Here is an 18357-nt window from a genome sequence, read left to right as displayed (position 1 = left end):
TATATAAGAGGTTAAAAATTTAAACTAGCAATATGAAATTTCTTTACTTAAATATCAGTCCTGAATTTCATAAAATTACTATAAATTTCAGAAGTCACATGTGGGTCTAATACTTTCCTAATTAAACTTGGCACCTTCAATTGGCAATTTCATAAAATTACTATAAATTTCAGAACAGTCACATGTGGGTCTAATACTTTCCTAATTAAACTTGGCACCTTTTTCTTTAACTACTTAAATAAAATTATCAACAATATTACATATTAAAGAGGATTTTTCTTGGATTATCACTAATAATCCACTGATTTTAGAATTTATTAAACATAATAAAATTAATTCTATTGCCACTTATGATTTCCAAGATCTTTCAATAGCATTCCCCTTTCTAAACTAAAAGATGTTCTTTTGAATTATTACTATGTTTTGGAAAATTTTTTAATTGCGATTTTGATTATTGGGAAATTTCAATTAATTTTTGTCTTTTCAATAATTATCTTTAAAATGGAAAAGATATTTTTTTTTTCCTAATTGATGGAATACCGGAAGGATCTAATGTTTCATCTCTCTTAGCTAATTTTTTTTTTGCACTAATAAAAAAGAAATTGTACTCTTAATACTAAATTTGTTTTTAGATTTATTGATGATTTAATTATCTTCAATTTTAATGAATATACTCTTTTATTTAATAATATTTACCACTAGGAATTAACCTCGCTTCGTAATCATAATGATAGCTTTAATTTTTTGGATTTGGGTATTATAAAAGAAGAAAATATCTGCTTTGTTGGTCTATTTTGTAAAAGAAATTATTTTTATTTTAAGGCAAATAAATTATTTGGAATTCTAATGTTCTTAAAAATATCTATTTTAATACCATTTTTAATCAAATGTGTAGAATTAAAAGATTATGTAGTAATGTTTAGTTATCCAAAAAACAAACAGACAAAATTTGATAAAAAAAAAAAATGGTTACCCAAATAAAGTAATTAAATTCTATATAAAAACATTAAGTTAATTGTATGTTATTGTGAATAAATTTACTAAAAAACTTCTTCGTTAATTTATGCAATTTTTACCGTGTGCAAATCCATTTCGGGCAAATCCTTGGCTGAAATTATGTGCATAACAGTCAATTCATTTTTCCTTCTCTGTCTCTTTTCTGTTTTATTTATTTTTTTCTTAAATAAAAGTCAATTTTCTAAAATTATTAATTGGCAATTTCTTTAAATTATCCGATATAATAACCGATATGTGATTTATATTTTAATTTCTTCACTAGCAAATGCTAACTATTTCTAAGCATCATATAATGTTACTCAGGTTTTTATGTTCGTAAATATAGATTGCTAGTTTTAAATATGAATATTATATTTTCCCATTTCGTAAATTTTCCTAACTGCTCAATAATAATGAGTTTTTCTGAAATTACGTTTCATTTTCTTTACAGTGCTAACAGAGTTAAATGAACATATTTTATTTTAGTATTTTCAAATCTAATTTTTATTACTGTGCAGCGTCATGTATATTTTTGAAAAGGAAATTTTTTTCCCTGTATAATTTGTTTTATTTTCCCATTTTCAAATCTCTGCCACTATTTAGCATTATGTGTTTATACGAAAAGATACTTCTTGACTGTGTCAATAAATTTTATGATCCTTGTAGTACTTCCACATTTGCAAATTTTAATTACTTTTTAGTATTATGGTATTCTAAAGAAATGTTGCGTTCACAGTGTTTACTGATTTATAGTTCATATTTTAACTGTATATTTGCCAGTTTTTCTTATTTTTTAGCATCATATGTATTTTCCAAAAAACGTAATTTTAGTAGAAGCAATAATAGGTTTAACATGTTATTCTTATAGTTGCAAACTTTCGCAGCTGTTATGCTTTATGTTTAATTGTAAAAAAGGTTTTTTTCACGGTGCGACCAGATATAAATAAATTTTTTCGTTATATTTTTACTTTTGTTGTAATTAATTTTCTGTAATGCTGCCAGAAATTATTGATCCTCGTTTTACAAGATCACTTCCTATAAGAAACCCACAGTACATAATTGCAGCTATTAATGAAAAGAATTCAAAAATCGCAGTATAATTTTCGTAATTTTAAATTTATAATTAATAATGCCACCAAATATATATATATATATATATATATATATATATATATATATATATATATATGCATATGCATACATAAATGTACATGCATATACATACATTTTAATTTTCCCTTCCCTTTAGCAAGTGCTTCTTATCTCTCAGCATCCAGATTTTTATTTTGTATAGTATTTCTAGATTTTATTAATAATGTTATATTTTCTTCACATTGCTGACAGTGCTAAATGTACATATATATATATATTATTATTATTTTCGAATTTAATGTTTGCAACTGTACAGCATAGTGTATATTCTTAAAAAGAATTTTTTTTTCACTATTATTTGTTTTAGTTACTCATATTTTATCTTCAAAATTTCCACAACTATTTAGCACCATAAGTTTGCCCGAAAAAATACTTGTGCTAGTTTACAGAATTGCCTACCTAGTATCATGAGTTTTCTCATTAAAATTTTGCTTTCACAGTGTCAACGATTGTATATTATAATTTTCCTTCTTGCAAATGCTCTTTATTTCTCAGCAACACATGTTGTTGCTCAGATTTTTATTTATTTTGTTTTATATAGTAATGCTAGATTTAAACATGAATATTATATTTTAACATTTCTTAAAATTTTTATTGCCTGTTCATCATAATGCCTATTTACTTTATTTATTCTTGCCTGACTTTATATTTTAATTCAATATTTTAGTATTAGTTTCTTTTCTTTTGTTTTTTTGTCAGCATTATTTGCAATTATTGAATCAGAATTATTATTCTCTAAAATAAGTAGTTATAGCAATTAGACAGACTTGCTATTAAAAGTCGTTACTTTATATGTATTCAAATAATCATCGCTAAAACTACATTTTAAATAAATCAATTTTTAATTTATGTCACCATTAATTTATTTTAATCCATTAAGACATACAATAAATTTAATAACATACAATGTATTCAGATTAATTTAATCATGAGACAATGGGAGCATGTTACAATGAGATAGGGGAGCATGTTGGTGATATTAGCGAGTTGCATTAAAATTTTTAGAAAAAAAATATATCACCAATTTTTAGTATTTTATTGCAAAATAGCTTTTATCTTTGAAATTTTTTTTTTGAAGAAAATTATATTAAAAATCTTTTGTTGAGAAACACGTTTGATTTTTCTTTTATCATATTTTATAATTAATTCTTATTTTTTTATTTTTATAACTTTTTATTATATTAGTATAAGTTTTAATAATTTTTTTAATTCTGTATTATGACTTGATGAATTGCCTACGTTTTAATAAATTATGTATTTTTCAGAATTTTTATAATTATATTTCTTCATATATTTACAGCTCAATATAATTAGCAGTTCTAGCTCCGATTATTAAAACTTTAATTAATTCCATTAATTCCACACACATTAATAAAAATTTATATTCTTCTTGGTGTTTTAATTTGAAACGAATTAATTGTAAGATATAAGTAATCCCCATTATCTTGTAAACACCTATTTACATACAAATAAATAGTTAGAATGTCTATTCTGGATATTTCACAACGAAACTAAGAATGGGTTTAAAAATAAAAGACCGCGTACCCAGAATCACTTTTCGAAACTAATGCTTATATTGTTCAGTTTTGCTAAGGAAGGATGGGATAGTTTAACTGACCCTCTATCATATATCACTGTCACTGTACCAATTCACTCCTTCCTCAAAGCGACGCCCCCAAAGTGTGACTATTACAACTCTGATTTTGCCAATTCCGGTTTTTTATCTGGGTACCGCCTCCTCTTAAGTTTAAAACTTTGCTACGCTCCTAACTTTTTAAAAAATGACTTATAAAAAATTGCCTCTTGGACGATTGAGGTTTATAACTTTCTTCCATAAGAGCACACATTTGGATTAAGACACATTGGCACACTAGTGGGTTATTATGTAAGCATGCAATATAGGATAAAAATAAAGCATATGTTGCTACCTGAACTTGTGCAGGGTCAACTAAATCTTGAGGGATTGAAAAAGCACCAAGTAGAAATCCAGCTGCATCTCTACTACCCCTAGATCCTCCTCCATTTGTAGTACTCGAGGAGCTTGAAGATGAACTAGAATTTCCTTGGGGTGGTAAACTTTGTACAACATGAATCACTTTTCCATCAACATCTAAGGAAAGAAAATGATTTATAACACAAATATAGACTAATTTTTAAATAAGTCAAAGGTCTAATTTAAAATTATACAAAGGAAAGTCCTGTATTCAGAACTGTCAGGACGTAGGCCCAGAAAATAGATTTTTAGGAATAAAAAGTCATTAAGGTAAATGAAGATTAAAACAATAAAATATAAGAATGTTCTATATGATAAAATTAAAAAAAAAATCCCATTTAACCCACGATTTTCATTCAGCTCTTGTCTTTAAGTCTAAAAGTCATTAAGAGTGTTCATTAGAGTAATATAAATGTTAGCCCCTCCAAAAGCAGTAGGAGGAAATAAATAAAAAAAAATTTTTTTAATAAAAGGAAAAGAAATTTGTTTATTAAAAAGTATCCAGAAAACATATGTACTGATATAGGACTTTGTACTCCATATTACAAAATAAAACAAGTACATATAAACTTACCATATTCTGATAATTTCTTGTCATCTTTCAATACCTTTCCACAAAATATCAGTCTTTGCTTGTCAACTGTTATATTCTAAAGTAAAAACAATAATAAATAAGATTAAAAAGGATAATATTATACAAATCAAAAATTTAAGTATTAAATGAAAACTTACCAATACTGGAGCTATTTGTTCTTTAAACTCTTTTACTGTACTCTAATAGGAAGGGGAAAAAACCATCAGTGAAAAACAAACTAGTATTTTATGTATGTAAAATGCTTGAAAAGTGTTATTAAACTACATATATTTTATGAGTAACAGTTTTCCAATTCAACGTTTATAAATTTTGCCACTGGATAGAGCGGTTTAATTTTTATGTAATGTATATCAACTTCTAATAAGTTTCAGTTTCATTGTTGACTACTCTTTTAAATTACATCTCGTTCAGAGCACTGGCTTCCTAACCGATATTAATTATGTTTATTTAACAATTAACTTATATTTTTAAAAGGATATCTTCATTTATTAAACATTAATGCCTTAATTTTCGATTAGTAAGTCAACAGTTCTTTATGCACACAACAGAATTTAAGAGAATGTTGACAACTTGCACCAGAAGACAAAGATAGACATTATCTCCTTAACTAAGATTTATTCATTTAAGTCTGCTAGCTAAGTTGGACTGAGAGGAACATTGGTGACAAAGTTCTATGATTTTTGTTAGTAAAGGAAAGTACCTAAAATTTCTGTGAAATCCCTTTTGAAAATTGAGACAAATAAAATAAACTAACTATTTTTTTTTTCAAATTTAAACCAACGATTAAACCACAATATTAAATAACGTGCAATGTCACATTTTCATTTCAAATAAATTTTCTCAGACATTTATACATTTTTGAAAGTTTAGACACGCGATTGCTCGAAGAAGAAATTATCTGAATTTTTTTCCACAATGAATAGTTTTTTCTTCAGTACAAAGCGCAAAATAATATAACAGACCACCCTTAATAAATTTTGATCTCCTTGTAGGATTTTCACGTTCTAGGACTCACTCTTAATGAAATTCAATTTCTCAGGAACAATTTGACTAATTTCACTCAAATTTTGTATTTTGCTATGCAAAATTATATTCAATAAAATGGTGTAAAAAATTTTATACCTAACAATTCAAATTTTTCTTCCGACTAGTAATAAATAAAACATTAAAAAAAATGATAAATATTTACTAAAAGATAATTTACCCATGGAATTATGTTTAGATAAATGAATTTTATAATTGTGTGTGAAATTTTTTAAATTGGCTTAAATGTGTTTTTTTTTTTTTTTGAGGTCACCCTCTCAAATAAAGATTGACTCCTAGAATGCGAAGATCCGATCATTAGAACAAAAGTTATTCAGGATGGCCCGTTTTTTTATTTTGCCCACCATATATAGAAGAGATTTAAAAGTACGTTTCAAGAGTTAAGTGTTATAAAAATAATAACTTATTAATAATGTCGAGACTTTTAAAAAAAATATTCGAAAATTAGTAGTGCTAACTGTCAGAACGGTGATTGGAGGAAGAGAGAAAAAAAAAGATAGAATTATCGTCTCAAATAGCGAATACTTAGGTGCATGATTCTTGCAAGCTAGAAAGCTGATTTCAAAAATGTCCTTCAGTTATTGAGGTAAAAAATGTCCTTCAGTTATTGAGGTTGTAAAAATGTCATTCAGTTATTCAGGTTGCAAAAATGTCATTGTAGTTAGTAGAAGTCAAATGTCACAGTAGTTAGCGGTACTAGGTAAAACTAAATGTAAGTTGAAATTTCCAAATTCTTTTTTATAAGCTAAATTTTGCAGCCCAGTTTTATTTGAGCAATGATAAAATTTCAAGAAACTGGTAAAAACTATGATACTAAATGAACAACTTGCTTAAGAGACTATAATACAATGATATTGTAGCCTGTTATCTGGGAGATTAAATTTTAGATAATAACATACTTGCAATTTAAATTTAAAGGTACAATACCTAAATGTGTAAACATAAAGTATTAAAGCAACAAAAATATTAACATATTGTTAAATATATTAATATTATCATGTTAAAATTTGTGAAAAATTGAATAAAAGTTCACATTATTTTTTAAATTTTAATTTACCTCATCTGGAACATTAAATGAATGATTCTGCGAATCCAAAGTCTTCACTGTGACGGAAAGCATGGTGGGGCTTTTCTCAAATCTGAAAATATATATAAATACTTTCAAAATCAAAATTGATATGACAGTTTTTTTTTTGCATAAATAGCAATTGTTTTGAGCAAGATGCTATGTCCTAGGAAGCTAATTATTACTCCATCAACCAAATAAACTTTTAACTCCTTCTTTAAAAAAAACAAGACATTAAAATTTTTTTTTTATGAAGTAGCATAGGGAATTGAAATGTGTTTTTTTACAAGGTTATAATAATAAATTTGCCTTTGTACAATGAATGTAGTCGGTAGAGCAAAACTCTGGACTGTTCAGTAATAGGAGATATTTTTTCTTTTTTATGCAAATGATAGGCTTTCATTAATATTAGAAAATATTTTCTAATACTTTTTTTAATTGTAACCTTCTGATTAAAATAAATATTCTTTATTATATCCTAGCATTGCCCCAATCAGATTCTAAATTTAGAATCTGATTGGGGCAATACCAGGCAAACCAGTGGAACCCAGTACAGCAAGAGAATTCTCTAAGGTTTTGAAAATTATGAATATTATTACATTTTAAGTATGCTTTGTTATTAATTGATTTTTCTTACAGAATCATACGAAATACTAAAAAAAGAATTCGATTGATATTTAATTTTTGTGTTTATAGGTTTAATTCTGATTACTATTTAAAATATTTACTTTGCTAGGATTATTCTCAACTCGTTAAATTTTTAGAATACACAATTTAAATGCAACTTTAAATGTTTAACTTCTCATAGTTTTTAGTTTAAATTGCAGAAAAATCCTTCAAAATGTTTATCAATTTTTATTTAGTTTACTTTTTTTGAAAAAAATTTATGCCCAGAGATTATCTATTAGCGTGCCTTCAATTATTTTTATAAATTACAACTTTTTCTGTTATTCTGATAATGAGAGAGAATCAGTATATACACATAAAATAGTATAAGAGGGTAATTTAAAAATTTTTCTAGATCAAATATAGTTCACATATTATTACACAATTTGATAAATTTTTACAGCGTTGAGTAAGCGCCAATCAAAACTTATAGTGCCATCTTTTATCCCTAAATTCTGTATATAATCTAGATTTTTAGCAATTATTAATTCTAATAAAGTTTATCATTATTTTAGCCTGAAATAACTTTCACTAATAAATTTTTTATAATGTTAATATTTCTTTTTTTTAGAGTTAACACTCTAGTTTTCCCTTTGTAGCTTAAATCAGTCTTAACTTATCTTTTCCTTATGTTCTATCTTAAGTTTAAATCTATGCAATCAAAATGTTAATCATTATAAATAGAAATAACAATTTGAGTCCAATTCACAATGAAAATTTATATGTTGTAAATAATTGTTATTAGATTAAACAATACTAGTAGAACAGTGCCAGTGAAAAATTTTCTTCCAGAACATTAAATGTAATTTTATCCTATGGTGAAAGATTCTGGTCTTTATAAGAAAAAGACACAGAATGACAGAAATTGTTGTGTTAAAATAAACTGTTATAACAAGCTGGTTTTTCATTTTTTGTTTAATATCTATACCTGTCTTTCCTTACAATGCCAAGAGGCCCTAACAATTGAAGTTTTTAAAATTTAACAAAAAAGAAAAAATCCGAGGGATGGTTATGAACAATAATCTTTGAGTTAATTTTTTTTCTTTTGTCTATTTTTGTTTCATGAGTTGCCTGGTTGTAACCAAAATGTGATGAGTTCTTTGGCGCTGGTACCAATTTAGAAATCTTCTATAAAGACTATGAAGAAAAAGCATTTAATGTTCCTTAAATCATGACTACTTTAATCTCTTTTTATCCTAGAAAAAAGAGTGGTTAACAAAACACATATGTTATTTAACTAAGCTCTTATCCTCAAAGCATTTGCAAGGTAATTTGTGAATAACAATATTAATGTCGAAGTTGAGATTGATAGGGTTTTCTTAATTTTCATTAATGAAAGTAAATTCGTATAGAAAAGAAAACTATTACGTGTGAATAATTGATCTGATACACTATCTAATCGGAACTGTATTAGTACAGCAAATATCGATATATATTTTGAATAAATTTTATATCACAATGTACATTAGGATTTAAATTTTAAGAAACAGTCACCTACAAACTGAATCATACATATATTGCACTCTTTAAATTATGCAAAAATAGGAAGAAGGAAGATATGAAACACAACATTTAAAAACTTTCAATATACGATTAGTGAACCATATAGAGGTTAAAGACTTTTCTGAAATTCAAACGGGAAGTAAATATTACCTATGAATGTCTACAAAAGACAAATTATTATTATAATTAACGTCTCCCCACAATAATTATTAATAACAATAACACAAAAATTAGAAGTGGAAGTATCTAGAAAAAGTAAAATAAAACAAAAACACCGTTGCCAGTTTGCAAAACAAAATAATGCTCTACAAAAATTAATTAAAGAAAAAAGTTATAAAATGGGGAAAATAATAATGAAATAAAATAAAGAAAATTTTCGTGTGAAGAATAAAAATTTATATGTCTTTTTAGAAATGAAAAATTGAAATTATTTTGAGAAAACCTTTATAGAAAATGAAGTGAAGTGATAGAAAATAATGTTATTATTAAAAAAATTAAATAGTCTTGTTTTCGCAAAGTATAGGTTACGTATATCAGCTCATAATTTTCAAAAAATTTCTTCTTTAAAAATGTCTAAAACAGCTGTAGTAATTTTGTCAGAGGGTGCCGAGGAAATGGAAGCAATCATATCGGCTGATGTTTTGCGCCGCGCTGGTGTAAGTAATGCATTTATCTCTATCAAATTCATACCGCATAAAAATGCATTTTCTCTTTCATATTCTCAGATACAGTCATTTAATATTATGTAACATTAAATTAATGCATTTTTGTATTATCATATGCGTCTGTGAACATATTTCTAGAGTGAAAGTATTAAAGTTTCATAAACGATGTTTATAGTTCCGAAATTAAATAATGAGAAACCTATTAGGGCCGGTTTTTTTGCAAATCTGGTTTAAATCAATAAGTTTAGTTTTCTACACTTTGACAGTCAACCCGCGAAGGAGATATTTTTGTATTGTAGTCTGTGGCGGGAACTGCAATTAGTTAGATTTTAAGCTTGCAAAATCAAATTATATCTTTTGAGTTGATTCTCTTCTGTGCTGTGTTTTTAGTTTCTCAGTGGAAACTACCCAGATGTCACCAAAACTTGAATATTATTTTGATGATATTTGATGATATCTCATCATCATCATAATAGTTGGCCAGACAGTCTAGTGTGAGCCAATGCCTTCCTCTGAAGATTTCTCCATGACAACTTCCGATTTATCTTTGACCTGCAATTCTTTTCATTAATTGCAAGGAAATCAGACTCCACTTAGTCAGCCCATCTCAACCGTGGCCTTCCCCGCTTTCTTGTTCCAGTGGGTCTAAAAAGTAATTATTTATTGTATTGTCGTCACTCATTCAAATCACGTGGGCCATCCAATTCCAGTGTTTTCACTACAGCGCGAGAACGCGAGAATCTCGCATATTTTTTTAAATTCTCGCATTAAAAAATTATTACCGCGAGAAATTCGCGCAATCTATAAAAAAATTTCAAAATTAGCGAATTTCTCGCATTTTGAAAAAAATTTCTCTTTTGCGCCATTTAGAATAAAATCCGTTTCACTTTTCTTCCTGAATCTTTTATTATTTTCAACATCTGCCCCATTATCCCTGTTTATTATTTTCAACATCTGCCCATTCCCTATTTACCAGTATTGTTCAGAACCTTTAAGAACAACAGAACACCATCCTTCAGAACCATGGAACCTCTTTCAGAACGCATTTCTCTGCAACCACGTGTTTACCGTAGGTAAGGTTTCTTCATGTAAGACGTTAAAAGTTTTTGCTCGTTAATGTAAGATGGACAAATACCTTGTAAAGCCAATATCTTCTACTCCGAAACGGACAAATGAAAATGAAACAAATGTGGGTAGAAGCGATCAAAACGAAACAAATACGCATTTGAGCAACCTAATGAGAATAGCTGATGAAAAAGTAGATGTAGAACATTTTCCATAGGATGATGCAGCAAAAATATTCAATGCTTTAAAAATTAGAAGATGTTAAAAATGCATCATAATTAAAGAAATTTTATTTTTTTTCAAGTCTCTTTACGTTTTTTTTTTTAAATTTTTGAAATCTCACTTAACTTTTTGAAATCTCACCCTGTTTTTGAGAAAGGGTGAGAAATTCTCACCCATTTTTTTTCTGAGATGAAAACACTGAATTCATTCTATTTATTTTTGTGTATTAAATTATATTGGGTTGGTTATAAATCTTATTTGATCAATATCTATAATATTTGATCTACCTATATAAGGAAATTTCTGAAATACATTGTATTGTTTAACAGCTAATTTTTCTAAATAATGTAGGTTAAAGTTACAATTGCTGGTCTTCATGGCTCCAGTCCTGTAAAATGTAGCCGTGATGTAGTAATTGTTCCAGATGCAAGCATTCAGGATGTAGCAAAACAAAATTTTGATGCTGTGATTTTGCCTGGAGGCTTGCAAGGAGCAGAAAACTTGTCAAAGGTAGGTTTATTTATTTACGGTGTAAATTATATATTTTTTTAAGCGATACATCATCAACATCAATAAATATAGTTTTCGAATTTCTATTTCTAATTAGTTTTTACTTTTTAATTTGTTAATCTGAATTGTTTTTATTTATTATGTCCAATGTGTAAGATAAAAAAAAAATGATAAGTTGTTAAAATAAATTTCTTTTCTTGAGTATCTTTTTTTCAGTATACTTTTAAATTTAATGTTATAATTAACTAATTTTTGTTGTTGATTATTATAAGTCTTAGCAAATGTATGTATAGGTATAATATACAAGTATATATTGCAATGTAGAGACTCCATTTTTTGTAGTTGCAGCCCTCCCTTTATTTTATAATTGTCGTTGAACAGCCATCCCAGTTTTGGGTTTACGACTATTAATGTTCAACTCTGTAGCCTTGTAGTTTTGAACTCAATCCAGAAGACAAAAGAACTTCAGGATCAAGTATTGGGAGAAATTTGCCTTCATGGAGGACTTTTTGATGGAACTAACCCGGAAGAAGACCATGAGAACCTCCCAATGTTAGCGTGACGGCAAGGGGACTGTAACCCATGATCCGTCTATCACAGAGGATATTTCACGTCAGCACTGTGGTCGGTGTGGTCACCAGCAATGGCTGGTGATATCGACCAGCCATCCCTGGGATTCGAAACCGGGTCACCTTATTGGAAGGTGCTTTTACCACATTATTAATCGGTTTAGAATGTATAAAATAATTGAACTAAGTGAATTATTAGTTAAGCATATTTTTCTTTTTATAATTTTGTGTATGTACTTTTAGTTAAAGCATTTTTAATTAGTTTAGTTGCCTTTTGTAAATTTATAACCATTCATAATTTAAATCATAATTTGATTAAAAGATATCAGTTTGACTGTTAAAAATTTTATGGTTTGATCAATAGGTTAATTATTGTTACAAATGAAATTTATTGACTTTAACAGTTTTTTTTTTAAAACTTTGTATTAACAAATTAATTTTATCTTAAGAAACGTTCAATTTGATTTGGCAATCCGTAGTCAATCAAGGCAGGAATTGTTTTTTTAAGATCCCCTTCTGAATTTTTCATTTTGTAAAAGTATTAGTACTTTTCATTTCACAACTTTGTAATTCAAACTTTTAAATTAAAAAAAAATACTTTTAATTAAAAATGTAAACTATAATTACAGCTTAAATTCTATTTTTCGCATGATTGTTAAAATTTAAGTATTATTCCCATGAATTCGTGGGCCCTTTTTTACTAAAAGTGAACCCCAATTGAAAACAATCTAGATCCCCTCTTTATTGATTATGAACTGCACATATATTTTTTTTTGTAATTACTTAAATATTTCATTTTTATAAAAAAGTAAAGTTAGAAACATTTTAAATCTTCATAAACTATATATTGTTATGTGAAGTAAAATTAATTTCCTATTTACACAATGTTTTAAAGGATAAAACATAAAAAAGGGGGAGGGGAGTCTCAAAGGTCTTTAGAAAAAGAGACGATGGTCAGTGATATTGAACAGGTGAAAAATTCTCTCTCATTATCCATTTAGATATTATGTGCATTTTTAAGTATTTCATCTATTAAAAGACAAAATAAGAAAGCAGTTATATTTGAAGAATCAAGCTTTTTACTTACAAATAACTAATCGAACTCCCGCATTGCTTGAAAAACAATAATATTATTTAATATTTACAAAATTTATCTTCTGATGTTAATAAAGAAGTGAAAAAAAATCTTTTTTCCAAAGTTTGCTCATTTTGCCTTAATCAAAATAAATTTTTGTTGTTGGGTCCTTTTTTGTGTGGTGGAAAATTTCTTCGTTTCTGCGTGCGGTTGAGAATTTTTCACATATTTTGAGCGTTGTAGTGCATAAGCAGAATCATTAGCCCTTAAGTTAAATGTTAGATATATTGTAAACATTTTATTTAATCATTTAATAATTTGCATTAAAATTTGTTACAGCCTTACAAACTTTTTGTTTCAAATTTTATATCTTTTAATTTTTTTATAATGTTAAAATTTAAAAATCTTTTTAATTTTATTGAAATCTTTTTAATCCCTTCCTTCTCGCTCCCGTGAAAATGACGGGGTGAGTTTTCGCTCTCTATTTCTTGCTCCCGTCATATTTCCGGGCTGGAGTGTTAAGTAGTAACGCGCCAGTAAGAATAAAACTAATTAATTTCTTTTGCCTACACACCAGATGGCAGTACCAGGATATTTTAAAGGTAATTGTAGATAGTCAGTTTATTTTAAACTAGATGACAGCAACAAGATGTTTGAATGTCTGAAAAAATATAGGAAGTTTTATGACCTTTTTCTTGAAAATTAACCGATCGTTAAGGGGTTAATAAAATTAAAAAGGAGTCTTTTTAATTTATTTAAAAAGTACAATTTCAAAATCTTTTATTAATTTTAAAATTGCACTTTTTAAATTTTATAAATATATTAATTTCAGCTAATTGTAGACAGATTTAATAGTTATTTCCTGTCGTAAATTCATGTTTTTTTTTCTTTCTCATTTATTTCAGAGTGATATTGTTAAAGAAATGTTGCAAACTCAAGAAAAAAGTGGTCGATTAGTTGCTGCTATTTGTGCAGGTAAATATTCCTTTGAAAAAATTTCCTTTCGATTACTTTTATGTTTCATAAATGTAAAATATTTTTTTATGTTCGTAAGCATTAATTTTATTATAAAATTGCAGTAGTTGGCAATGTCTTAATTATCCTTATTTACCTGAATAATAATTGGAAAATATGGTTAATTCTTAGAAAAATGTTTGGTTATATTAATTTTCTATAATCCAACAAAAGAAAGGGTAAAACTTAAAGCTAAATAGACAAAAGGAAAAAATGTGAATAAAGCACAAATGAAACTACATAAATTGATATACTATAGTTATATATATTTGCTTAACTAGTTATATATACTATAGTCATATATTATTTAATATATATTTCTTTAATGACTGAAAACGAACATATCTTGGGTTATTATTGAGATTTCAGTGAGTCTATTTACTGAATTAACAATTGAGAAGTCATAAACCCATTGAGAGATTTATTGATTTAATAAATAAAATAATTAACCTTCTAACAAGTTAGATCTTGAACATTCCAAAATATGATTCTAAGCTGCTTTATAATGATATCATTTTGTGTGTGTGTTTTTTTAAATATTTTTTTAAAACTTTATGGTATTATAGCATGTTATGTTAAATGATATATTAAATGACTAATATTAAGCAAATACTTATAGCAAAAAGCAGTATTAAGTTTATGCATTTGATTCTTTTTTCTGTTTAAATTTTATGAAATTTTGAGTTTTTTTTATCGTTACATTGCAGAAATGATATATTTTTTATTATCTAGCATTAATTATTAAGGCTAAATTGTTACTCTTTAAAGCTAAAAAATAAAAGGAAAAATAAAAGCTAGTTTTGCTCAAAAAAATAAGTGGCCAAATTTCAATGTTTCTTTAAAATGATTTTTATTTCAGTTCTTGTAATGTTGTATTTTTTATATTAAGTCATTTAATTTTTGTTTTATTTAACATGGAAAGCTCCTATCGCTTTGAAAATTCATTCAATTGGAACTGGAAAAACAATCACTTCCCACCCTTGTAAGCAGAAGGATTTATCAACAGGTAATTTTCTTTGAAGTAATTATTATTAAAGTGCATTTAAATTAGATCATTCTTTTAAAGACCCATTTTTCAATAATCAGTTAAAAATGTGGCTATTTTTTAAATGATTGATTCAATTAATGTTTTAACCCTAATAGCAATTAATTATTCTTGATTGCATGATTATGTGAGATTTATAATTATCAAGTGGAATAATTGCTATTAAGGTTAAAAAATTAATCAAAACAATAATTTAAAAAATAGCATGATTTTTTTAACTTATTATTGAAAAATGGGTCTTGATTATGTAAGATTTATAGCTAAGTTACAGTAAATGCTAAGCAGCATATCAGAAGTGATTTGCTTTAATTCATAAGTAATTGGCAAAAATGCTACTATCTGCTCAGTGCATTCTTAGTTATTTAACTTTGTTTCTGCAAAATTAATTTTTTTTTACTATGCTTATTGAATATAGAAAGAAAACCTAAATTTTAGGAAAATTTGTTTCATGAAGATACGTAAATTGAATGATATATCTTTACTTTCTAACTTATCTTTTTACAAACTGGTTCCTTTATTATTTTAGAAAAAATGCTAAGTTGAAGGATAAATGCTGCTTTGCTAAAAATGTTTGATATAAATTGCCCTAATTTTTTGAAAGTTAAACTTTTTATAAGTCTTTGTGCATCTACAAATTTATATGAGTTATTTAGTCAATATATTTAAAATTTGAAACACAGACTTGAATGAATTTCTTTCTCCAAGCCTTGGGTTTTTAATTATATTTTCTTGAAATTTTTCACATATATAGGCGACAATATTTTTTTTAAGCAGAGATTTATAACATAATTTTTTTTAACTATTCAAATATTAACCTGTCCTAAATCCTTTCAGTTAGTTAATTATATAGAATATGTAGTTATAGAATATATAGTTATAAAATTAATTTTTCCTGTTATGATAATTTTTCATACTATACTTCAATTGAAGATCATTATAACACAAAGCTTGAAACAAGATTTCTTTGACTTATACAAGAATTATTTAAGTATTTATTAACTACTGAAGGAAAATTGAAATTTTCTGTATCATTAGAACTAATAACAAATTTATCAGTTGTGGTTTGCTTAACTTTACAAATGGTAACCTCTTAACAAATAATTTAACAAATGATGTAAAATGTTAATAATTCTTGCTTAGTTATGGAAATTTCTTAACTGCAACTTTCATTGTTTACACTTGCAAAGTGAATGAGATTTATGGAGAATTGCACTATGTAGATCTATTATATTGACCTATTATTTCTCCTCAAGTTTTGTAATGTTGTTAAAAAATAAGTTGTAGTGTTTTTTGCTTATAAAAGATTAGCAACCAACTATTTTTTATCATTTAGGTGAATACAACTACATTGAAGATCGAGTTGCAGTGGACGAGAATTTAATTACGAGCCGGGGTCCTGGTACAGCATTTGAATTTGCATTAGCAATTGTTAAACATTTCTTTGGCAAAGAGAAAGCTGAATCGCTTATAGGTCCTATGTTGGTCAATGCCACAATTAACTAAATAAAATGACATAGAGATTAATATCGCCCTAAAATTTATAGCAGTTTGTTTTATTATTTCTGTTTAAATTGGATATCGTTAATTAATTATTGTATAACCTATAAGCATGAGTCACTTTAGAACAGTGTTTCTCTACCTGATTTAATCACCATCACCACAGATTTGGATTATTGGCATAATTTTTACAAATACAAAACTGCGTCACCTATTTTTTTTTTTTGCCTGTTTGTGACCATTCACATACTTTACAATGTTAAGTATTTTGGAATATGTTTAAATATAAATAAAATTTATAGTCACTCTTATTACAAATATTAATTTTGCTATTTGAATAACAAATTAGTGAACTGAAATTTTTTAACCATGTCTAGGTAGCAAAAAAATACAAGTAAATACAAAATAAGGAAATCCTTCTCTGAACAAAAAGGGAAAAATATCTTTATTATATTCAATATTGAATCCTTAATAAATTTAAGACAATGGTGCTTGCGGACTGACGGTTGAGAAACAATTCTTAAGAAGTAAAGATTACTAATTGACAAGAAATTTAAAAATTATATGACTTGTTGAATTTTGTTTCTGAAAACACTGAATGTTTAGGAAATAAAATTGAGTATATCTGCTGATTTGATTCCATTTTTAAATGTGTAGGTAATTAGTTATTGCTCAGGCATGTTATCCCAGAAAGCGTTTTTTTTTTTCTGAATTTGTTTGGTAAAGTTAGTGTACTTATTGTAATATTAAGTATTTAATAAGTTTACTATTGCTTACTTTTTGTGGTTTTTACTCAGAATTTTTTTCTTCTGATTTAATGTAAATGTTTGGCTCAATTCTGATAAAAATTATCTAATTGATTATTAAATGATTATTTTGAATGTCTGAATTACCGTTGAAATGGTGGAATTTTTCAATCAATGGTTGTATATTGCATTTAGTGAAAATAATTGTTCCTTGCACTCAAAAGGTAAATGTATGGGTTGCAATGAATTCTTTGATATTGATGTCAATTCCTTTTTAATCATATTGATTTAAAATTTTGATATGTACACATATTGGATACTTGAATAAAAGTTGTCTTCCATTGTGATTTTTATATTATAGTTCTGTTTAAGTAAGTTTTGAAACTGCTCTCTTTTTAAAGCAGGTGACTGGTTAAAACTAACATGGGAAGTATATTTCTGTAAAATTGCCATTGAAATGAAGCCAAGCTTAATTAGAGAACCTGGGCAAAAATATAGGGTGTTATAAAAACTTGCTGCCACTGTGACCCCTAGGTCAAGATGTGGCTCTTCAGAGTTTTAGCTTATTTAATATTATTAAAAAACAACATATAGTAAGAGTATTGTTGGATAAAGGTTTAACTTATCTGCCCCATGACAGAATTGCCGCGACACGATGACATTGTCACAGAATGTCACACAGTTCTTGCAGAATGATTTTTCTTTTGAAAAGTGAAAATAAGTACTTTTCCTCAGAAGTTTCTAGGAAACATTTGAATCATGCTTTTAGGTAATCACTTTTTGACATACTCAATTTTCGCCGATAGTATCGTGAATGTTCCGATTGTATTTTCGGCAGTTATTGATATTTTCATGTGGATTTTAAATATCCCGATATATTTCAAACAATGTAGAAAATTCGAATCGTGCCATTGAGTATATATTTTTTTAAGAC

General features: G+C 26.7%; 2 protein-coding genes across 4 annotated transcripts in view; one reads left to right on the top strand and one right to left on the bottom strand.

The window, feature by feature from the left end:
* The window catches only part of LOC107443611 (uncharacterized), a 64999-nt gene extending 55698 nt beyond the window's left edge, over positions 1-9301 (bottom strand). The window contains exons 1-5 of one of the 3 annotated variants that reach the window (XM_043046875.3): positions 9166-9301; positions 6838-6919; positions 4874-4915; positions 4716-4791; positions 4077-4258 (exon numbers count right to left, since the gene is read on the bottom strand). In XM_043046875.3, coding sequence (XP_042902809.2) covers positions 4077-4258; positions 4716-4791; positions 4874-4915; positions 6838-6900 — 363 coding nt within the window. In that variant the 5' untranslated portion in view covers positions 6901-6919; positions 9166-9301. Of the gene's footprint in view, positions 1-4076; positions 4259-4715; positions 4792-4873; positions 4916-6837; positions 6920-9010; positions 9034-9114 lie in introns of those variants that run through there. The other 2 variants (XM_043046878.3, XM_087153119.1) reach the window with 2 other exon arrangements.
* A 30-nt stretch (positions 9302-9331) lies between these two features.
* Positions 9332-17776, top strand: LOC107443625 (protein dj-1beta). The gene is made up of 5 exons (XM_016057557.4): positions 9332-9671; positions 11319-11477; positions 14027-14096; positions 15058-15141; positions 16514-17776. Exons 1-5 carry the CDS (start codon positions 9492-9494, stop codon positions 16681-16683), a joined length of 663 nt encoding a protein of 220 aa, XP_015913043.3. The 5' UTR covers positions 9332-9491; the 3' UTR covers positions 16684-17776.
* Positions 17777-18357: the final 581 nt, after the last annotated feature.

This window comes from Parasteatoda tepidariorum, chromosome 10, assembly GCF_982258835.1.
Source record: "Parasteatoda tepidariorum strain Cologne lab strain chromosome 10, Ptep-v5.0, whole genome shotgun sequence".
Taxonomy (NCBI): domain Eukaryota; kingdom Metazoa; phylum Arthropoda; class Arachnida; order Araneae; family Theridiidae; genus Parasteatoda; species Parasteatoda tepidariorum.
Note: the sequence above shows the minus strand (reverse complement) of the source record. Positions and strands in the feature narration are given on the sequence as shown.

Coding starts and splice junctions, on each gene's coding strand:
- LOC107443625 (XM_016057557.4), top strand. CDS start 9,492: ATGTTATTATTAAAAAAATTAAATAGTCTTGTTTTCGCAAAGTATAGG. Junction 11,478..14,026: donor GAGCAGAAAACTTGTCAAAG/GTAGGTTTATTT, acceptor CATTTATTTCAG/AGTGATATTGTTAAAGAAAT. Junction 15,142..16,513: donor GCAGAAGGATTTATCAACAG/GTAATTTTCTTT, acceptor TTTATCATTTAG/GTGAATACAACTACATTGAA.